Source organism: Colobus angolensis, unplaced genomic scaffold (genome assembly GCF_000951035.1).
Source record: "Colobus angolensis palliatus isolate OR3802 unplaced genomic scaffold, Cang.pa_1.0 Scaffold74, whole genome shotgun sequence".
Lineage (NCBI taxonomy): Eukaryota > Metazoa > Chordata > Mammalia > Primates > Cercopithecidae > Colobus > Colobus angolensis.
In genome coordinates, this window is record NW_012121154.1 from 10764011 (window position 1) to 10788146 (window position 24136).

The following is a 24136-nucleotide window of genomic DNA, read 5'->3' on the forward strand; positions in this document are numbered from 1 at the left end:
TAGACAAAATGTGAGCTTATATAATCCACGTTAAATTTAAAATACAACAATCTATAAACTCTTAAGTCTGCAACCTTGTATCGTTTCATGCAGTCCTTCTTTGTCCTGCCAGGCACCGCTTCTGCTATTTTTTCCCATCTTTCAGGTGTATTTACTGGGTACGTTTTCAACGCTTGTTCCAAAAGCTTCTGTTCTTCTGTTGTCCAAGGGGTGAAGTCCGTATATGGACCTGTTTAAGAAAAATTTTTATTTGAAAACTGTCTTGTTCAGAACATGTTCCCAGACAAGTCTTGTGGTCCACAAGTGTCTGCTAAGTGCCCATTTCAATCTGGGATGTCATTTTGAAATAAACTTGTAGAGATGAGAGATACATATATCCCTCTGAGTGTTAGTAAGAGAAAAAACTTTAAGATGACTCACACCCCAGAAAATAAAATCTCAAAGGCTTTTTAAAATACAAGAGTAAAGATCTGCCTGGTACTGTTTATCTCTTACAAATCAATGTAATATACCCACTAGACTGGAAAAAAGCCATATTTAAATTTATAGTACTGTTGGACTCTTGGGCTCAAAAACACAACCACAATTCATGGAGAGTTCTGATAAATCTACTTCCTTACAGGATAGGTAAAAGAGCTTCCTCACAGTTAAACTTTTGCTGGATAGAAACCCTGGAAACCATTTTTGTTTTACACTGAAGGAAACAAACCTAGCAAAATTAAGCCAAGTGCCCAAGGTACCAGTGCCGAAGAGGCAAGCTGAGATTAGACTGTGTTATAGTGCGGTGTTCTCTTCACCACATCTGCTAAAATCTTGGGAGCCAATGCTGAACACTTCCAATAACTGCTATTGTGGTTCTTCAACTAAACCTTTAATATTTCAGAAAACATCTAAGATGTGTGTCAGAAACAAATGTATTTCTTAAGGATGTTAAGTATTACACAGTCCACTAGTGTAGGTAAAAGGAGAATGTTAAGTGGTAGAGAGCTGATTTGGTTAAGTCAATGGACTTCTGGCAATTTAGTTATTTCAGACTATGCAGTGACAACACAGACCTAATATTACCAGTAGCCTGACTACTACTTGAAACTGCGTCCTGTGAGATCTGTCACAAAGTTAAGCCTAGAAACCACAGTTCCTTCCCAATTAAAGAAGGAAAAAAACAAACAAAACCCCACCACCTATTCAAAACAAAGCAGAGAATTTGTATAATATTTGAAGGTACCTAAGGTGCATAAGCAGCTTTTTTGAAGGTAACTTTTAAGTTCTAGGAAGTCTTTTGTTGAATTTCCTTGTATTGGTTTAAAGCCCTAAATACTATAGATTTTATATCCTCTCTTGGAAAAAAGATGGAAGTGACATGGTAGTATTTCCTGCTGTTTTCCAGTTACTTCACAGTACCAAAATAAATTAAATGTACTGTTGCAAAATTCCTATGAGAAATCACTATTCAAAAAATGGTGCCGGGTTTAATGGTACAACTGAAGAGGAAGGAGCCTTCCCATTTCCATAAAAGAGGCAAAGATGCTAAAAGACAAAGGACTACTGTCAGTCACTCTTGCCTTCACAGGGTCACCTCTCCTCACAGCAGACTGGACAAGTATCAGGGCCTACCTCCCTCCAACATGGAAACAAGTGCCCTAAGAGCTGAGACTAGTGTGCTAATACCTGTTGTATGGTATTTTGTGGAGATAAAGGCACAGGAGAATAAACCCCTTTAGAAGTGTCCTTCAGGTGTTCTGAAACCCTGCCTTGTTACTTACCTTTATTAAAAGAACTGAAATAATGCCTAACTCAGCCAAACAAGTCACCCCTGATTTTTGCAAACAGTGATCTTCCTTCCCTATATAGCACTAAGTCTCATATCTTTAAGTTGAAATTTTAGGATAATAAACAAGATTAAGAATATAGGTAAAACTGGGACTCTTAGAAGAAAGAAACAGCTTATCATGTATAGTCAAGTCTATTAATCCAAAAGCATCTTTCTGCGATTAGTTTAAGAAAGGATTGGTGGCTCACAGAACATCAAGTGAAAGAACTTCTTTCACATAAACTGCTTTCAAACTCATAGCAAGAAAAAAATTTTTATCACTTCCCCAGACACAAAGACACACATGAACAAGTTTCATTACAGTATACCCACCTATATAATGGGTGTCACGCTCACTAATTTTCTATTCAAGACACACTAAATTGACTTCATGACCCAGTGATGGGTCATGATTTGTAACATGAAAAGCACTGGTCTAGGGTAATCAAATTAGAACACCCAAGATAATATCAAACCCTAACAGGTTTTTTTGGTTTTTTTTTTGTTTGTTTGTTTTGAGAGGCTTACTATGTTTCCCAGGCTGGTTTTGAACCCTAACAATTTTTAACTATATTTTGAAATAATTTTAGAGGCGTAGAAAGAATTGTATACTCTGCCTATATTCCCCAAATGTGAACATTTTCATGTTTCTCTATATGTACAGACATACTTTGCTCTGAACCGTAAGTTACAGACATGATGCCTCTTTATTCCTAAACACTTTGTGTGTTTTTCCTTAAACATAAGGACATTTTCTTACATAATTACAGTACATTTCTCAAAATCGAGCAATTATCCCGATAAAATACTATTCTTTTGTCCCAATAATATCCTCTAACACTGATTTGTAAAACCTGGTAAGCAAAACAAACAGCCCCCTTCTCTAATGGCATCTGAAATGGAAGAACTGCAGTTCTCCATTTTTAATGGTGAGGTGAAGTAAATCTTTGCCCTGGAAATGTTTGCTTACAGCTTCCAGTCTGCTAAACATTTTATTTCCCTATCATTCTGAACGTAGACCCTAAGTCTTGTATATCCAAGCAGCACAGATACATGGCTAGCATTTTCTACTTTTAGAAAAGCAAAATTTACCTTCAAATCGTTCTGAAGGTGCTGCGTTGTCTGCTTGAGGTACCACTCCATGTTCTTTTTTAAACTTATCAAATGCCTTTTTATTTATGTCATCTTTTTGATGAGGGTCTGAGAAATGAAAAACTTTTAATACTTAACAGATCATCTCATTTAATCTTTCATTAAATTGCATAAGTTATTTTAAAAATAGGTGTTTAAAGTAACAAATGGACTTCTCAAAACTCACCAAGTTTTTGGAGACTCTTTGCTTTGCCAATAACATCTTTGGCAGTTCTTTTGACTCCAGAGGAAGAATGTATGTTCATGTAATTAGCAATAACTTCCCATCTGATAGGATATATTATACCAATAATATAATTTAATAGTATTAAGGAAAAACAAAACAACAAATACCATTAGATTTTTACTGCAGAAAAGTTATAGTATAGAATGAGCTCAAATTGGTAGTCTAATGATGCTGCTACTATAAATTCCTGTTGCCTGGATTAGGGTTTTTGCTTTTCATATGTTTAAATCAACTATATAATCTTGGTTTTAAGTCCATACATCTTACATATTCTGTGTACAAATCAACATAAATAAAACCACTTATTTGTGTATACTGCCAGTTTAACACATTTCTTCAGAAGATCAATCATTCTGAAAACAGCCTCAGTTTCATCTGTAGAATTAGGGATGCTGGGTCCTTAGGGCTTTCTTGGAGTTAAGCTCCAGCTTGAGGTGGGAAGAAACAAGCAGCAAGACTGTAAAAGAAAAACTACAGAAAACCTAATCCCCAGCACAAGCCATGACAGAGTAGGCCAACATAAGCCAAGATTTGTCTCATGATCCTCAATTTCCTAAGAAACTGAAGCATTTTGTCATATGTGTATGTGCATGTGTACTGGTGTAATGGGTAAGACTGACAGCTTCAAAATGTACCTTTTCACACTTTTCTGCTGTGGCACAGAATTTATCTCTGCAAGTTTCTGTGACAACAAGTGCTGCTATTTGGAGTCTGTCTACATTATCTCCAGGCTCCAGTGTGAGTTGAAGAAAAGTTTCATTAAAACCAGTACCTTGAATTTGTTCCAGCAGGGAACAGATTCACAGCTTTAATTAGTAATTGTAGATCATCTTCTGACCAATTTTTACTTCCATTTCCACCTCCACCAGTTGATTTTTCTGTGTTCTTAGATGCTTGTCGCATACGAGCCTCAGCTGCTTCTTTCTCTTTTCTGATTTGCTCATTTATTTCTTCTATCTGCACAAATATCGTAAGTCAGGGACTTAAAAGTATATTGCTATTCTACACTCTCTTCCTGGCTAGGGCTTTGTGATCCTCAACTCTCAATGTCATTCTCACTCTGACCCCATACTCCTCTCCAAGGCCAACCCAAAAACAAGCACCAGCTTTTCATTCTCGCTTTTCCTGCTCTGGCTTCCAGTCTGCATAGGTCTGCCTGAGGGACCAAGAACTGCCCACAGCCTGCCTGATCTTCCCAATACTCACGTCACGTGTCTTCCATTAGCCTTGGACACTAATTGACAAGTCTGTGGTTCACTGAGTTATTCATCCACAAGGCCATTTCAAACCTCTCTCTAAACTCATATTCACCCTTTCTGCAGACAATCTCATTTATTCTCTACAAAAGGTAAAAGCATAGCAAAATGGCCTGTTTTATTTTGAAGTTGTACCATTTACATTATTCCTTCTAGTCTACCTTCAAACATGGACAAGTAAAAAAAGAAAACCTTTATTTGCCTTGTTGCTTCTGTCAGCTGCTATCTTAGAGTCATCTTTGGCTTATTTCTCCCCTTCAATTCCTTAGAATCAGTAAAGTCCCAATAATGCTAACTTTGAAAAGTTTTTTGATTTCCATCATTGCATTCATAGTGTAGGTTCTTTTTCTTTTTTTTTTTTTTTTTTGAGATGGAGTCTCACTCTGTCGCCCAGGCTGGAGTGCAGTGGCGTGATATTGGCTCACTGCAACCTCCGCCTCCCAGGTTCAAGTGATTCTCCTGCTTCAGCCTCCCAAGTAGGTGGGATTACAGGTGCCTGCCACCATGCCCAACTAATTTTTCTATTTTTAGTAGAGATGGGGTTTCCCCATGTTGGCCAGGCTATGCTTGAACTCCTGACCTCAGGGGATCTGCCTGCCTTGGCCTCCCAAAGTGCTAGGATTACAGGCATGAGCTACCATGCCCAGCTCATAGTGCAGGTTCTTAAAGTAAGATTCTTACAACTAATCACATCTATCTGATGCACCTTATCCACAAACGTCAGATTAGTAGTACAATGTTGAACCTACTGTTAATCAAAGATTTGCAGTAATGGAAACTAGTCAACAAGGTATTAAAAACCTGATAATTGGTTCTACTTTTCCTAACTGATTTTGTTTCCCCCTCCTTTTCCCCACAATGTTCTACTCTTTTTTTTTTTTTTTGTCTGTCTTTTGAGACAAAGTCTCGCTCTGTTGCCCATGCTGGAGTGCACCAATGTGATCATAGCTCACTGGAGCTGTGGCCTCCCAGGCTCAGGTAATCCTCTAAGCTGAGCCTCCTGAGAAGCTGGGACATGACACCATGCCAGTTAATTTTTGTATTTTAGGTAGAGATTTTGTTCATGTTGCCCAGGCTGAACCATACTTTATACTTCTATTTCTATTTTATAGTTTGTAGTATTCTTCTGAACTTCATTTTAACTCCATCCTTCCTTTCAGGCTGGTTCAAACTCTACACCGAGCCTTCCCTGGCCACTAAAACTTGTGGCCCTTCCTATCCTACACAGCATTTACTATGGGCTCTCCATCTTTTGGTCCTTAAGGTTCTTCTCAGCCTAAGTCCTTTGTGGTGCAATAGCATTAGGCATTTCTCCAAAAGAACCTAGGCATAGTGTTATATATAGTAGGTACTAATACTTGTTGAACTGAATTGAATTTCTGGGCCTGTTTTCTTATCTGTAAAATAAAAGGTATAGACTAGACAGAACAAAGATCTCTTCTGGTTCTAAATGTTACTACCCTATGAAAACACTCAAGGAATAATCAAAACAATGATTTTCTTCTAATGATGATTTTGCAAAAGCTATGATTGTGATAGATACCACAATTCAAACACTAAGCATGGTAAAAACTATACACATTAAATCCAACTTAAATCAACAACAGCACTTACTACATAAACAAAACACAGGCTGGGTGTGGTGGCTCATGCCTATAATCCTTTGGGAGGCCGATGTGGATGAATCACCTGAGGTCAGGAGGTCGAGACCAGCCTGGCCAACACAGCAAAACCCTGTCTCTAGTAAAAATACAAAAATCAGCTGGGCATGGTGGCACACACCTGTAACCCCAGCTGCACTCCAACCTGGATGACAGAGACCCCCGTCTCAAAAACAAAAAACAGGCTGGGCGTGGTGGCTCACACCTGTAATCCCAGCACTTTGAGAGGCTGACACAGGCGGATCATGAGGTCAAGAATTCAAGACCAGCCTGACCAACATGGTGAAACCTCGTCTCTACTAAAAATACAAAAATTAGCCGGGTGTGGTGGTGTGCGCCTGTAATCCCAGCTCCTTGGGAGGCTGAGGCAGGAGAATCACTTGAACCCAGGAAGCAGAGGTTGTAGTGAGCTGAGATTGTGCCACTGCACTCCAGCCTGGGCGACACACCGAGACTCCATCTCAAAGCAAAAAAGAAACACACAAAACAACAACAAACAACAACAACAAAAAAACAGAAACACAGAGAAATCAGATACTGTTTGTACTTGGTGACTTACATATTAGGTAAAAAAACAGGTAAAAGCAGAATTAAATGCTACATATAGGTAGGAGTGATGTGTTCTTCTATTACCTGTTTTTCCAAAGCAGCCTTTCCTACTTCTTTTGTGCAAGATGTGAGTGTTTCATTCAAGCACTGTAAGCTAAAGAAAAAAAAAAAAGAAGAAATGAAACTTCATCCTAAGCTCAAGTGAAGACTTCAATAGCAGTTCCGTAGGTATACCTTGCCAGTTCAAGCCGATCACAAAGTTTTTCCACTTCTTCCATCATTTTAACCCGCTCTGCCTCATTATCAGAAAAATGATTCCAGGTCTAAAAGCACAAATACAAAAATTATCTTATATCTACTGACACTCAAAAATACATCCATCAACATAATTACAAAGCATGAGCTCTCAGGAGTTCCTGATGTGAACATACATAATGGCCTTCTGCCCATCCCCAGGTGTACTTCCACGGTACCTCCCAGGGCTCTCCCTGATCACCTAGCAATAAAAGGCATTATATACCAAGCTGGAGGTACATACTAAGGAGAAGCAAAACAGAAAAAAGAATGCCTAGGGATGTTATCAAAAGTCAGAATGATTCATTAGAGAATCACTTAAGGATCAAGAAATTCTGTAAGATGACTCAAAATTGGCAGCCTGTAGCAATGTGTGCTGAACTGCAAAATCTACTGGAAATTTTAAATGTGAAATTAAAAAGATGATATAGTATGCTAAGGAACAAGAGGCATTAGCAAAAATTTCAATTAACTAAAGACTATGCTCGGAATGGAACAGCATGATGCACAAGAAGTAACTAGCAAGTACTTGCCATGCTTTAAGCTGCTGTTGAGACTTATGTCTCCCATTCCTCACTTCTCCTTGCTTCCTTAATCCATGCAATCTGCCTCTCACTAAGGTTCCAGTGCTTCTATTACTATTCAGTCTTCCCTAGGCTTCCAAAAGCACTACTGATTTTCTTCCTACCTGCCTGGTCACTCCTTCTCAGGCTTCTTTTCCTCTATCAGTACCTTATGTACTGGTGTTTTGCCAGAGTCCCAGCCTCCACTCTCCTCATTCTATACCCTCTCCCAGGGTGATCTTGTATATCTGCAGAGTTTCTAGTGCTATCAAGATGTGGAAGAGTCTGTGATAATCCTGTTCTTGAACTTACACACTCAATCATGTGCCGAGTTATCTCCATTTGAGTGTCCCAACAAGCTCAACACACCCTAAACTGAAATCATTTTTGCCAAGTCTTTTCCTCCTCCTTTGTTTTCTACTTCCCTGAATGCTACTAGCATCATCCATCCAGTATTCCATGCAATAAACCAAGGCATATAAAGATCTCACTCCTCCTGTTACCTGCAACATACAATCAATCCCAACAGGCAATAGCCTAATCTACTTCCTGAATCTCTCTCCATTTCATCTACCTTTTTCCATCCCTACCATCTCTGAGTTCAGGCCACAATACTCTCTCACCTGGATTGTGGCAAAAGACTCCTAAATTAGTCTCTCTGCGTCTAGTCTTCTCAGCACCCTGACCAAAACCAACTCAGGATCAGATTAAGCTCTTTAGCAAGACGTATAAAGCCCTTTAAGACTGGGCTCCTCCTTACCTCCTCAGGTGCCCCTGGTTCATTAAATCTCATTTCTCTGGATCTCTGCATTCTCAATACTCCATCTGTCTTATCCTTAATCCTGTGTACATACTGCTTCACCTGGCTAAATCCTACTAGATGCAGAATGCCTTCCTTGACTACCTTTTTGGTACTTTCTCATCCTAATACCTACCTTGAAGTGTTGCAATAGCTTGTTTACTTTTCATCACTAATTAGTAGACTCCTTGAAAGAACTGTGCAATCATTACATTCACATCAATTACAACTGCTTGGTACATAGTAAACGCTCATCAGATATGGATTTACGATAATCTGATGAGCATTTACTCTGAATGAATAAATTACATGAGAAAGGAGCAAGAAAACAAAGTTACCAAATGTCAGAACTTTTACTCTTATTTATACATAATCTCTAAGAACTATTCAAGCTTTATTTCCTAATTGGCCTTTTTAAGGTTCTTAGTGAGTTCTCATTATATGCTGAATGTGCCAAGCACTACATGTGAATTATCTCATTTAATCTTCACAACTCTGTGACTAGGTATCATTTCAACTATAGTAGAGGTGAGGAAAGTGAGGCACAAAAGTGTTGAGGTAATCTCCTGAGGGTCCCACAGCTAGTAAGAGGTAAGCAGAGAATAGCCTCAAACCCAGGTGGCTTGCCCTGAGCCCATGCTCTTTACCACTTTGATACACTGCATCCTTCTGAAAACAATCTTCTATACAGTGGAATCTGAGAAAAATATATGTTTTCAAATTTGGATTTTCTTTTTCCTTATTAAAATGCCTAAAGAAACAACAAGTGCTTGTATTTTTATTAAGCCTCTTTCAATGTCAGCTGATGAGGCAGGTTAATTTCAATTGTATTATTATCTGAAGATTTAGGATAACATATATTAGACCATACATGTCTACAGACTTCTAGATAGTCACATAAAAGATAATTTTTCTATACATATTACGTATTTACATACTTGCTAGATTCAATTACAATGGACAATGGTATAGTACACAATATTCTTTGTGTGGCAATCTCTATTGGAATTCCACCAATTTACTCATTCAATGTTGTTTAGTAAGGAACAGTACTGTCTTGTGACTTTACTAGCTTAAAATATAAGAATTAGCTCTTGGTCAAAATTATACTTCAAAACTTGGGGGTTTTTGGTAAATATTTTCTAGTGGAAACTGTATTTGAATGAAAACTGCCAGTACTCACTCGAATGACACCATTTTAGATAAAACTGAAAGCTTTTAGAACTTTAAAAACAAGTTAAAACTTCTAAAAAACCTTTCTAAGATAAACATTAATTTTACACCAATAGGAAGCAACAAACTAAAACCAAATTGTGGCACCTTCTCAGAAAAATGATCTGGTTTCTCCAACAAACCAGTGGCAATGGTGTGAGGTGGGGAGAAGTGGTGATACAGCGGTGTTACAGAACTAGAGGGTCTTAAGAACAACCAGGAGACACAACAACTGAAGTATTTGTATTGTATTGACCTTACTTGGGTCCTAATTTGAATACACCAACTATAAAAAGACATTGCTGAGGCTGGGTGCGGTGGATCATGCCTATAATCCCAGCACTTTGGGAGGCCGAGGTGGGTGGATCATGGGGTCAGGAGTTTTACACCAGCCTGGCCAATACGGTGAAACCCTGTCTTGACTGAAAATACAAAAATTGGCCGGGCATGGTGGCAGGTGCCTGTAGTCTCAGCTACTCAGGAGGCTGAGGCAGAAGAATCGCTTGAACCCGGGAGGCGGAGCTTGCAGTGACCCGAGCTCACGCTACTGCACTCCAGCCTGGGTGACAGAGCGAGACTCCATCTCCAAAAAAAAAAAAAAAAAAAGACATGGCTGAGATAACTGAAGATATGAATATAGACACAGTTTCAGAATATATATATATATATATTTTTTTTTTTGAGACAGAGTCATGAGCCACCACGACCAGACTCGTTTAGTTATAATTGTATAGTAAAGAAAAGAAATACATTTATGCTTGGATAAGTGCAGTGGCTCATGCCTATAATCCTAGCATTTTGGGAGTCCAAGGTGGGTGGATCACTTGAGGCCAAAAGTTCGAGACCAGCCTGGCCAACATGACGAAACCCCTCTCTACTAAAAATACAAAAATTAGCTAGGAGTAGTGCTGTGCACCTGTAATCCCAGCTACTTGGGTGGCCAAGGCATGAGAATGGCTTGAACTGGGGAGGTGGAGGTTGCAGTGAGCCGAGATGGCACCACTGCACTCCAGCCTGGGTGACTGAGTGAGACCCCGCCTCAACAACAACAACAACAACAACTTAATTAAAAATTGTTCTTTTGGCTGGGCGCGGGTGGCTCTAGCCTGTAATCCCAACACTTTGGGAGGCTGAGATGGGTGGATCATGAGGTTAGGAGTTCAAGACCAGCCTGGCCAACACAGTGAAACCCCGTCTCAACTAAAAATACAAAAAGGTAGCTGGGCATGGTGGCAGGTGCCTGTAATCCCATCTACTCAGGTGGCTGAGGCAGGAGAGTTGCTTGAACCCAGGAGGCGGAGGCTGCAGTGAGCCGAAATCGTGCCATTGCACTCCAGCCAGGTGACAGTGCGAGACGCCATCTCAAATAAATAAATAAAAATAATTTTTTTTTTTTCCAAGAAATATTTTGGTCAGGCGCAGTGGCTCATGCCTGTAGTCCCAGCACTTTGGGAGGCTGAGGTGGGGAGATCACTTGAGGTCAGCAGTACGAGACCAGCTTGGCCAACATGGCAAAACTCTTGTCTCTACTAAAAATACAAAAAATTGGCCGGGTGTGGTGGCACGCGCCTGTGATCCCAGATACTTGGAAGCTGAGGTGGGAGAATTGCTGGAACCTCGGAAGGGGCGGTTGCAGTGAGCCAAGATCACGCCACTGCACTCCAGTCTGGGCAACAGAGTAAGACTCCGTCTAAAAAAGAAAAAGAGAACTATTTTTTGCTTAATCAGCAACTTGATTTACTTGTGCCTAGTGTTCGTTCAGTCTGACATACCTTGCATGAGTTTCGAAGTTTTTGCCTTTCCTTCTTAATGGCTTTTTTCTGGAGATCTTTTTCCTTCTTTGCCAACAATGCTTGCTGTCTAACTTCTTCCTCTTCTTTCTCCTTAGCTAACCGAGCAGCTTCTAATTCAGCTTGCCTTTGCTTTAAAAAAAGGGAGTAAAATCATTTTAATAAAGTAAAATTCCTAAATACTTTATATGTTTTAAAATTTAAACTTCTAATAAATTATATTAGGAAAAAAGGCAACATAAACTTATTGAAAACTGAAGGATGAACTGGGAAAGGCAGCTGGTAAAGATCTATAGACATTTATTAGAAAATGTAAAATTGACATTAGAAATAAACATAATATTAAAGGAACTTATGACACCATTTTTTTGCTCAATAAAAACTTGCTGGTATGGAAGATCTCTCTCAATTATACCAACTTGTCATGATTAATTCACAGTAGCACCCAATTCTCTGCTTTCAAATTATAGTTTTTTTAAAAAATAGATGTGAAGAATAAAGATATATTTTTAAAATTTTTTATTATACTTTAAGTTCTAGGGTACATGTGCACAACATGCAGGTTTGTTACATATGTATACATGTGCCATGTTGGTGTGCTGCACCCATTAACTCGTCATTTACATTAGGTATATCTCCTAATGCTATCCCTTCCCCCTCCACCCACCCGACAGGCCCTGGTGTGTGATGTTCCCCTTCCTGTGTCCAAGTGTTCTCATTGTTCAATTCCCACCTATAGGTGAGAACATGCGGTGTTTGGTTTTCTGTTCTTGCGATAGTTTGCTGACAATGATGGTTTCCAGCTGCATCCATGTCCCTACAAAGGACATGAACTCATCCTTTTTTATGGCTGCATAGTATTCCATGGTGTATATGTGCCACATTTTCTTAATCCAGTCTGTCATTGATGGACATTTGAGTTGGTTCCAAGTCTTTGCTATTGTGAATAGTGCCGCAATAAACATAAGTGTGCATGTGTCTTTATAGCAGCATGATTTATAATCTAAAGATTTCATAAACATTTAAAGTCCACCTTCATTAAATGTTGTCTTACTTTTTCTTTAGCTTCTTGCTCCTTCCGTTTAGCTTCAGCTTTTGCTTTCTTTTCTGCTTCTTTCTTGGCTTTCTCTTCTTCCTTGAACTTTTTTATCCTTGGATCACAGCTATATGCATTGTCTACCAAAAGAAAAAGTTGATCTCATTTTGAATTTCTAACATTTAGGGGACTTAAAAAAAAAATCAATTATACTTACCAACTAATGTTCTTATTCTGTTCATTTCTTCTTTTTTTCTTTGTGCTCTTGTTGCTCTGTTCTGCTTTTCAATCCATCTCCTCTCATCACGACTATAAAACAAAATATTGGAAACAAACTACTGCTTATAGATACTGTGACTGGAAAATGTAATGTTCTATAAAATATTAATATGCAAATAACATCCTAGAAGGTTAAAATGCTGCGTCATTATTAACATTAAACAATGACTTTTTCTTTTTTGAGAGGCACTTTTGCTCTTATCCCCCAGGCTGGAGTGCAATGGCATGATTTCGGCTCACTGCAACCTCCGCCTCCCGGGTTCAACTGAGTCTCCTGCCTTAGCCTCCAGAGTAGTTGGAATTACAGGTGCCTGTCACCACGCCTGGCTAATTTTTGTACTTTTAGTAGAGAGAGGGTTTCGCCATGTTGGCCAGGCTGGTCTTGAACTCCTGACCTCAGGTGATCCACCTGCCTCAGCCTCCCAAAGTGCTAGGATTACAGGCATGAGTCAGCAGGCCTGGACTAAACAGTGGTTCTATTTAATATTAATTCTGGTTATTTTTTGGACATTCATGTCAAAAGCATTTCTGCACACATACAAAAAACAAACAAACAAACAAAACCTAATAAAACCTAGGTTAAGCAACCAGAAGAAAAAGATTTTGCCGAACTGCGCTGACGTTATATTGCTTGGCAATTTCTTGAAGCATATCCTAACCAATTATTGATCTGGGCCCACCTTGTTTAACTTGTGAGAAAGGATTTCAAAATATTAAAAAATTGTTTAAAAAAGATGTACAAAGAGAAAAATTTGAAAGAAAATTTATGTGACATAGTTTTACATCATCACAAATACCAGAGAACCAAATAAATACCTTCCATTATTAATGATTTGCATACATACCATTCCGCTTTTTCTTTTTCTTCTTCATCTAAATAAGAAAATTCTCTCCAAGAATCAAAATTATACCTAATATAGACAGAAATAATATACAATCAAGAAAGAACAAATGAAAAAAAATTCCTTTTAATGCAAGTGGATGAATTTGTTTTAATGGATACCTTTCTTCTCTTCTAGTATTAAACTAAGGTCAAGTCTTTCTTCTTTTTTAATGACATTGCATTTGGTATGAAAATCTAAAATGCACGCATCACTCCATAATCAAAACCACACTTCCCTGCTGTCTCGTCTTTGTTAGGTTTTTTGCTTGACCAAGACCTATTTTTAAATTTTCCTTGCCTTTCAGTTTCGCCAGTCTGTCAAGTCTGAAGGTAACCCTAGTAGTGGTTATCTCATATCCAGTTTGTATCCTCTGAAGGTAAAAGCAATTACAACTGATAGAAGCAAATCTTGTTATTTTTGTTCTACATGATTTTGTTTTTGTATTTAGTAGGCATTTGATGAGAAAATGTAGCACACATAAAATGGCCACTATTATGTTTATTAAAAATTAGTGAATTAGTTACAGAGACAAATAGCACTGTCTCCTTCCTCATGAACTCAAGTACTTTTAGTAGTAACTAAATAAAAATGTACTTATTTTTATTCAAATGACTCTGCAATTTTCATGTTATACTACCATCGTGTGCTTGATATCTAGAAATCTCATTAATAGAAAACAGGCTGAAAATCTTAAAAGCCTAAATATCACAAAAGTAACAGAGTGCTTTTGTTCAGTGAAGGTTCTGCAATTTGCCCATCTCAATTAATTTATAAACAATCAAGTACTTATTGAATACTTTTCTTTTTAAAAGATGACAGCATCATACCAACAGTATATTCACTTACCAGAAAGAATAAAATATATCTACATCTTCAAATGATGAATTCATATCACCAAGTTTAGGAACATTTTTTTTATTTGACCATCTGAAATATCAAAGGAAATATTCTTAACATTCTTCAAAAATTATGTACAAAAGTTCAACAAACAACTTAATTTATTAAAAACAATAGCTTTAACTAATCCCTCTGATTTCCCTTCCCTACAAACTCTATAACTCGAAGATGGAGCTGGAAGGTCAGCAGTGGGGTATGAAACAACACAGGCGTGTGAAAAGTGAGGCCAGACAGACAAAGACTGGGGTGAGGAGAGAAACACGGGACAGCCTTCTAATCACAGGTTACCTTCAGTTCTATGAAGTACAATGCCATAGCAGCTGCTAGTCAGGCTAGGAAAAATGGCAGCTAGCTCCTTTTACCAAGCTCCTGTCCCTAAATAGGCAGCACAACAACAATCTGTAGGCCTCGCCCTTTAAAAATGTTAATTTAAATATTCACAGAGGGAAGTAATTTCTACCCCATCACCACCACCACCTTCCCCTTAGAGCCAGATTTCTTGGCTCAGCACTTCATCGATCACTGCTGAAAAGGATCCTGAGGCTGCTACTGATCCATGTTTTCTACTCTGTGAAATCATTACACAGAAAAATATACTACTCCTTTTTACCACCTCAGCACTGTTATAAAACAAATGTGGCCAGGCGCTGTGGCTCACGCCTGTAATCCCAGCACTTTGGGAGGCTGAGGCCAGTGGATCACCTGAGGTCAGGAGTTTGAGACCAGTCTGGCCAATATGGTGAAACTCTGTCTCTACTAAAAATAGACAAATTAGTGGCGGCAGATTCCTATAATCTCAGCTACTTAGGGGGCTGAGGCAGGAGAATTGCTTGAACCTGGGAGGCAGAGGTTGCAGTGAGCCAAGATCGTGCCACTGCACTCCAGCCTTGGCAACAGAGCAAGACCCTGTCTCAAAATAAAGAAAAAAACAAAAACAAAAATAAAAAATAAACGTGAAATCCAAGGGAGATAAGATGGTGAAAATACTAGGCGGCGCCAAACAGCTAACCGAAGTGGTTCTCAAATTTGGCTGCACAGTAGAATCACCTGGGAGCCTTAAAAATCCCCATGGGAATTCAAACCAATAAATCAGAATCTTTCCGGGGGAACACAGGCATCAGGAGTTCTTCCTGTTCTCCAGGTAATTCCAATGTGCAGCTAAGATGTGCTTTAAGGGAACCTGCCAAGGCAGATGGAAAAAAAAGATGTAAAATAATATTGGTACACACTATTTTAAAACAAACTTTAATGAAATAAAATATGTATGCTTTAATCATAAATAATGTTTTGTCAAAGAAGCCTTATGATAATCAGATGATCAAATAAAGAACAAAGGCTTTTCTCAACTGACAATGAGTCAGAGTAGTATACCCATTCATAAAGAGGAAATCAAAGAATGGAAAATTACTGTCACCTAAGTGTAAGAATCACACTATAAAAGTCAGATACTGTTATTTCTCTCAAAGTAAATTTTTTTTTTTTTTTTTTTTTGGATGGAGTCTCACTCAGTCGCCCAGGTTGGAGTGTACTGGTACGATCTCGGCTCACTGCAACCACCGTCTCCTGGGTTCAAGTGAAACACCTGTCTCAGCCTCCCAAGGAGCTGGGATTACAGGCGTACACCTCCACGGCCAGCTAATTTTTGTATTTTAGTCGAGACGGGGGTTTCACCTTGTTGGCCAGGCTGGTCTTGAACTCCTGCTCTCAGGTGATCCGTCTACCTCGGCCTTCCAAAGTGCTGGGATTACACGTGTGAGCCACTGTGCCCAGCCCAAGTAAATTTAAAAGAGAAACCTCCCATAAATTAAACAGAAATTTTACTATGGAAATGTAGAACTTCTGTTCAGAGAGCAATATAAATGAGAACAATAAGTTCACCAGAAGGGCTCAATATTGCAGACAAGGAGGAGGAGGAGGAAGAGACAGTGGAAATAATCTATAAATGAAACTATCATCAGAGGGAAAAAACAGAAACCTGGAAGACTACAAGAAACAAGCCAACAGGGCACTACGATCAAAAGGGATGCCTTAACTCACCTGGAATTCCTTTCAAACACTGGGGAAAACACTTCGAAGAAATTATCCTTTGCTTCACTTTTAGAAGGAACTGAGTTATCAAAAGTAGGATCTACACTGTTAAATGCTCGTCTTTTCACTGGATCAGATAACATTTCATAAGCTGAGAAAAAAATTGTTAAGATCGTATCACCATAACTTTACCTATTTTTTTTTCAAGAAAACAAATATTTCCCTCCTTAAAACATAAAAGTCATTAATTTTCATATTTGAAAATTTTGTTTGCAGGTTGGGGAGGATTTAATTTAGGTAACAACAGCTTTAGCACTACTAGATCTAACTGGACTTAACTCCTTCTTTATTTTTCTAGTAGACAAGTGACAAAACAGTATCACCCACCCTTCAAGAGAACAGATGACTCTGGGGAAAAAGAAATAGCTAGTAAGTTAACTGTTAGATCCCAAGGTTGTAAAAGATCGAAGGATCTTAGGCTTCTGGAGCACTGTGTAAGAGAGCTGGCAAAGAGTAAATTTGAACAGTGTGCATACAACTGTTTAAAAATTAGCATAAAAATGTAAAATCACATTTAAGGAAACATTTAGAAATGGTGGCAACCTATATTAATTTGCTTAGTGATGTGTATGTAAATAGCAATAAGTAACTGTAGGGTCTGTACTAGGATATAATCAACTTCTTGATTTAAACTAGGCTAGCAAAACATCTGAGGAACAGTTTAGTCCCATAAAGCATCTGAAACGAAAAAAAAAAAAATCTTAGTATTCTCATCATTAAATAGAACACTTACATGAATTAACTGTAGGATGAGCTTCTGATAAGAATCACCTGGGGATCCTGTTAAAATGCAGATTTTAATCAGTAGGTTTGGGGCAGGGCCTGAGACTGCATTTCTAATAATCTGCCAGGTGTTGCTGATGCTGCTGGTTGGGGAAACCTCACTTTGTGTAGTGAGGTTCTGGGGTGATGATTAGAAATAACTTGATATAACTGAAATGTTTTAAAATGTCAAAGGATAGTTGAATGAACTACAGTATGCATAAGAAACCCAATCCCAGCAATTAATAAATAACAATTACTATTAGAAATTCCTGACTCTAAAGTATTTTCTTACCTTTAGTTATGCAAGTGAAGTAGTCATTATCTCCTTCTTTTATTGGTTCACCAGCTGCTTTCCGTTTGTCTGGGTGATGTTTTAAAACCATTGCTTTATCTACAAAACCAGTCAGATTGAGATAATTTGTCACTTTAAGCACCAAAACTAAAGATAAAAATGAGCTACATGTAGACCATTTCTAAAATCGTAAGGCTAATATTAGAATCTTTTCTCCCACAGTAAAATATATGATTATTCAATGTGAAAATTATAAACTGATTTATTATTTGTTTCTGACATGGAGTTTTGCTCTTGTTGCCCAGGCTGGAGTGTAATGGCGCGATCTCAGCTCACTGTAACCTCCGCCTCCCGGGTTCAAGCGATTCTCCTGCCTCAGCCTCCCGAGTAGCTGGGGTTACAGGTGCCCCCACCACGCTCAGCTAATTTTTTGTATTTTTAGTAGAAACAAGGTTTCACTATGTTGGCCAGGCCGGTCTTGAACTGCTGACCTCAGGTGATCCACCCACCTCAGCCTCCGAAAGTGCTGGGATTACAGGTGTCAGAAACTGCGCCCGGCTTGAAATAATTATTTTAAGAGCTAGCCAAAGTGCCCCTAGCCAACGACAGTGACTGTTAACATTTTGGTGTATTTCTGCATAGATATTTTTGTTTTCTTAAGCATGTGCTTTTAAAAATTCAGGTGTAGGCTGGGCATGGTGGCTCATGCTTGTAATCCCAGCACTTTGGGAGGCCGAGCTGGGAGGATCACTTGAGGTCAGGAGTTCAAGACCAGCCTGGCTAATATGGCAAAACCTGGTTTCTACTAAAAAAACAAAAACTAGATGGGTGTGGTCCCAGCTACTCCGGTGGCTCAGACATAAGAATCGCTTGAACCCACGAGGTGGAGGTTGCAGTGAGCTGAGATGGCGCCACTGCATTCTAGCCTGGGTGAGTGAGACTCTGTCTCAAAAAGAAGAAGAACAAAAAAATTCAGGTGTAATCATATGTACTAATTTATATTCTGCTTTTTTCAACTTCACATTATAGCATTTGCATTTTCCATGGTTTTTTCCTTGTAAACTCTTCAAATTTTTCTTTCAAATGACTGCTTAATACAGTATTACAAGTAGATTTGTTGTAATTTAGGCATTTCTCTACTGTTGGACACTTGGGCCATTTCCAATTTCGCATTATAATAAATAATGCCAACTTGAGTAATTTTAAATATAAGTATTTTTCCTTATTTAGGATTCTTTCTTAGGATATAATCACAGAAGTGAACTTCATGAATGGAAATGGAACAAGTTATTTTCCAAAAGGCATACTATTTCATACTCCTATGTGAATATTCTTTCACCACAGCCTCAGCCACAGTAGGTATAATTATTTAAAATTTGTGATTATCACTGGTGGTCAACAATTTTTTTGTTTTTCATCCTTTAATGGGAAAAAGGAGGGGCTGTCTCAGTTTTTCTTCTGACTCTGTGTGTCCCTTTACAATAAATAATGGCTAGCTGTTAACATCTACGGAGCAGCTGACATGTGCCAGGCCTGTCTACCAGTTAATATTCTCCATGATCCTATGAAGAAAGTACTATTACTGTCTCCATTTTATAGATGAGGAAAACGAGGCACAGAGATGTTATGTAGCCACTACCACTGCAACTTGCTCAAATTTCCAGCCAAGTTGGGCTCTAATCCAGACAGTGTGACTCCTCAGCCTGTGTTTGAATGCTGCCTCTCCTAATTCACTATGTTTATTGCTAATTTTTTCCCAACTGTTTTGTTAACACTTATGTTTTAAAAAAAAGTAGTCATTTTTATTTACATTTACTGATCATTTCTTTTATAATTTCTTCTAGTACTTATAATAGTTCTAGTTTCATTAATATTTCCTACAGTTAGATTGAAGAAATTTTTAAATCTTTTTGGAATTTTAATATAGCCAAGAAAGTATCTAAACTTGTCATTTTTCAAAATCTTTACTGTGATTTAATAATCCTTCCCTAGTCCACTGATTTGTGATACTATCTTTATAACAGTAAATTTTACAAGGGCTTGTTTTGGTTACTTATTGTTGCCCTGGGGTTATCTTTACAATGACCACAGCTTTGACTACTGTCCAGGGTGGAGTGCAGTGGTGTGATCATGACTCACTGCATGGGCTTCTTCACCTCCTGGGCTCAAGCGCTATCTCAGCCTTCTGAGCAGCATGGGCACGCACCACTATGCCCAGCTAGTTTTTGTATTTTTTGTAGAAATGGGGTTTTGCCATGTTGTCCAGCCTGGTCTTGAACTACAGAGCTCAAGTAATCCACCCACCTCAGCCTTCCAAATGCTGGGATCACAGGCATGAGCCACCATGATTAACTCTTTGTGTATTTCACTACGTTGTGAGTATCCTGTCTCTGAAATGCTTGGGACCAAAAGCGTTTGGGATTTCAAATTTTTTTAGATTTTGGAATATCTGCATTATACTTACTGGGCGAGCATCCATTCCAAATCTGAAAATCGAAAATCCTCCAGTGAGCATTTCCTTTGAAGTGTCATACTGGCACTCACAATTTGGAGCATTTTGGACTTTGGATTTTTGGATTAGGGATGCTCAACTTGTATTTGTTTATTCTTCTTATAAAACCCATTTTGGGATATTGTCTTATTTTCCTGCATCTTCCTTTGTGCTATTCTTTTAAACCTCTGAATTGAATTTCCACCCTATCTTTTTTCCCTCTTTTGAAAAAAGTAACAGAATAGGTTAAAGCAATGAATTTACTTAAAGTACAGCTCTAGCTGCCAGTCCTTAAGTTTTGGTAAAGCAGTAATCTTAATTTTGTGGAAAAAAAGAAATCTATTGCATAATTTTTATTTCTGTCTAGGCTCAAAAGAATATATTTAATTTCCCAAGTGACTGGTATTTTTGGTTTGTTTAATCATATCTATCTGATTCAACTGAGATAAAATTTACATAAAATAAATGCCCAGATTTTAAGAATTCATTAAGTTCAGTGAGTTTTGACAATCATATACACTCATGTAACTGCTACCCAAAAGAAAACACAGGCTATTTCCATCATCCAAAAAGTTCCCTTGTACCCTTTTCCACTGGGCTCCCATCCTCTACCAGCTGAGGCAACCATTTTCTGATGCCTGTCACCACTTTTGTATGTTCTTGAGCTTCAAGTAGATGTAACTTACAGTATGTCTGTGTCTGGCTTCTTTTACTCATGGTTTGAAATTCATCCATGTTTTTCTGTGTATTGGCAATTTGTTCTTTTAAAAATTGCTGATTAGTATTACACTGCACCAAAATATATAGCAGTTTGCTTATCTATTTCCATGTTATTAAACATTTGGGTGATTTCCAGTTTCTGAGGTGCAGTGGCATTATCTCGGCTCACTGCAAGCCCCAACTCCTGGGTTCACGCCATTCTCCTGCCTCAGCCTCGCGAGTAGCTGCGACTACAGGCACCCGCCACTACTCCCAGCTAATATTTTTGTATTTTTAGTAGAGACGGGGTTTCGCCATGTTGGCCAGGCTGGTCTCGAACGCCTGACCTCAGGTGATCCACCCGCCTCAGCCTCCCAAAGTGCTAGGATTACAGGCGTGAGCCAGCACAGCCGGCTCCTACTTCACACTTAATTTATTTTCATTACTGACATTCAAAATATACTCAACAAAAATAACTTTGCTTGTAATATGAAGCAAGCACTCAAAGGCCCTCAAATGGTACCAGACTTACATTTTCATTAGGTTTGTTTGTGCTAATAATTACAGATTTGCAAACAGAAACTCTGCATTTTAACTTTTAGATAGATTTTCAGAAAGCAGGGAGTAGCAACTGTGTTTTATAGTGACAGAGGTGCAAGAATGACAGCTTCTTTCTGAATAAAGACTGATGGAATGTTCCGCAAGGGTGGTAGAGAGTAAGTTATAATTACCCTAATTGTTAACAATCTCTGCACTGGTGCTACAAAACTTTTGGCTAGAGAATATATATTCAAAAGCTGTATTTCTTTTCTTTTCCTTTTTAATGAGACAGAGTCTCACTCTATTGGTCAAGTTGGACTACAGTGGTACAATTTCAGTTCACTGCAACTTCTGCCTCCCAGGTTCAAGCGATTCTCATGTCTCAGCCTCCCAAGTAGTTGGGCTTACACGCATGCACCATCGCATCTGGCTGATTTTTGCATTTTTAGTAGAAATGGGGTTTCACCACGCTGGCCAGGCTGGTATTGAACTCTAGCCTCAAGTAATCCGCCTGCCTTGGCCTTCCAAAGTGTTGGGATTACCGGTGTGAGCTACTGTGCCTGGCTAAAAATCTATTTCTACAAGGCCAATAAAAAGAGTGGATGTAGGACGGGTGCTGTGGCTCATGCCTGTAATCCCAGCAGTCTGAGAGGCCGACGTGGGTGGATCACCTGAGGTCGGGAGTTCGAGACCAGCCTGACCCACATGGTGAAATCCCGTCCCTACAAAAAATACAAAATTAGCCAGGCATGGTGGCACATGCCTGTAATCCCAGCTACTCAGGAGGCTGAGGCAGGAGAATCGCTTCAACCCAGGAGATGGAGGTTGCAGAGAGCCGAGATCGCCCCATTGCACTCCAGCCTGGGCAACAAGTGCGAAATTCTGTCTCAAAAAAAGAGAGTGAATTTAACAGAAGCAAATGCATGTTTCTTTTGCAATTTATTGCACATTTTTAATCTTTTGAGAAACAAAGAATTATTTCACCTTAAAACACAAACTATTTTCACAGTTATATATCAATTCTAATTAACAAATTTATCTGTATTGAGACATATTTGGTCTTTTTATGCTATTCATTTTTTTTTTGGAAACAGAGTCTCACTCTTGTTGCCCAGGCTGGAGTGCGATGGCGCGACCTCAGCTCACTGCAACCTCCACCTCCTGGGTTCAAGCGATTCTCCTGCCTCAGTCTCACAAGTAGCTGGAATTACAGGTGCCTGCCACCATGCCCAGCTAATTTTTTTGTACTTTTAGTAGAGACAGGGTTTCACCACGTTTTCCAGGCTGGTCTCGTATTCCTGACCTCAGGTGATCACCCATCTTGGCCTCCCAAAGTGCTGGGATTATAGCCGTGAGCCACCACGCCCGGCCAACTTTCATATAGTAAAACTTCTTTCATATAGTAAAACTTTACAAACACTTGTACGTGGCAAATGGATTTTTCTGGCATTTATGTATACTGGAATAACTATTCACATGCATTAGCATATGCTTTGCCTAGAATCATGCCAGCCTTTAAACAAATCTGGTTTAAAATAATCCGATAAATTCCTTCACTTTGTTAAAAAATAGTTCCTGTGATTTTCCTAAATGTAATGGATGATTATGAGTTCATCTACTATATTAAGTATTGACTAATAATTTTTAGCATAGGCGTTCTTATTCAGTCACCTTCCTTCAAGTATAATGCCTCCTCTTCTTGACAGGCCCTGACTCCCCTACTCCTTTTCCATGTGGCCACAATCTTACCCTCTCTGACCTCATTACCCATTCTCTAGAGTGGAGAGCAGAACATTCCCATTCTCCTAAGATAGAAAACTGATCACCTTCATCTCTTACCTCTTTCACTAAACTTTATTAGTTGAACTGATCACGTGTATAAGAAATTATGTCCACCGGATTGCAAAGCATAGGACATTTAGGAGCATTAAGGGATGGTGTTTTATAAGGCATATGAAGACTGGGGTCCCAACATTACCCTGTCCCATGCTAAATTTTAACCTTGTCAATGAAAACAACAATAAAACATCAGACAACTTTCTTGGACAGAAGACAGGGTGATATCTATAAAGGTGTGACCTAAGATTACAAAAGAACCTAAAAAAAAAGAAAACAAAGAAAAAGGCAGTATCCACTAAGTACAGCTGGCCATACTTCTAAAGAGAGGCGAAGTATTATTTTTTAAAAGCTTGCCATTGGGAGAATATTCTGTATCCACACACACACCCCCATCCTAATTTCTTATCCCTAATGGGAAAGTCTACATGTAAAATGGATTGCTTTCTTCTGATTCTGAAGGCAAGGGAGACCATGGTTTTTTGCTTGTTATGACAATATAACACATGCTGTTAAATGTAGTTACAGCTGCAGACTATGATACCGTGTATCTTTCAAAAAGCATAGGGTGTTCCTATACCAGATATGTGATTATTTCAAAATAACTAAGTACTTAAAGCATAGGGTGTTCCTATAACAGATATGTGATTATTTCAAAATAACTAAGTACTTACGAGCTGCTTTGATCTGTCTCTGTGTAGCCTTGTATCTCACATGGCCAAGTCCAAGAACTGCATAATGATCTTGGTTCTGATAAAAACACAAAAGGGAGTCAAATTTGAAATGGAGCCAATATATTCCATCCCTTGTGTTCTGGTACCTTAATATAGCATTTCCCAAAGTGACATTTCATCAGGTGTCTGGTAAAAGGTTCTGTATAAAACAGGTTCTATGGTCATGTAAGGTTGAGAAATGTGGATTAGGCTGGGTGCCATGGTTAAAGCCTGTAATCCTAGCACTTTGGGAGGCCCAGGTGGAGGATTGCTTGAGCCCAGGAATATGAGGCCAGCCTGGGCA

At 38.8% G+C, this 24136-nt stretch overlaps 1 protein-coding gene across 2 annotated transcripts in view; it reads right to left on the reverse strand.

The window, feature by feature from the left end:
* The window catches only part of DNAJC2 (DnaJ (Hsp40) homolog, subfamily C, member 2), a 30755-nt gene that overhangs the window by 364 nt on the left and 6255 nt on the right, over positions 1–24136 (reverse strand). The window contains exons 3-16 of one of the 2 annotated variants that reach the window (XM_011927747.1): positions 23794–23869; positions 17554–17652; positions 16446–16587; positions 14358–14438; positions 13473–13538; positions 12566–12657; positions 12367–12488; positions 11295–11444; positions 6889–6977; positions 6739–6808; positions 3961–4145; positions 3129–3229; positions 2903–3010; positions 75–229 (exon numbers count right to left, since the gene is read on the reverse strand). In XM_011927747.1, the coding sequence (XP_011783137.1) occupies positions 75–229; positions 2903–3010; positions 3129–3229; positions 3961–4145; positions 6739–6808; positions 6889–6977; positions 11295–11444; positions 12367–12488; positions 12566–12657; positions 13473–13538; positions 14358–14438; positions 16446–16587; positions 17554–17652; positions 23794–23869 (1536 nt within the window). The remainder of the gene's footprint in view (positions 1–74; positions 230–2902; positions 3011–3128; positions 3230–3960; positions 4146–6738; positions 6809–6888; positions 6978–11294; positions 11445–12366; positions 12489–12565; positions 12658–13472; positions 13539–14357; positions 14439–16445; positions 16588–17553; positions 17653–23793; positions 23870–24136) is intronic. The other variant, XM_011927748.1, reaches the window with a different exon arrangement.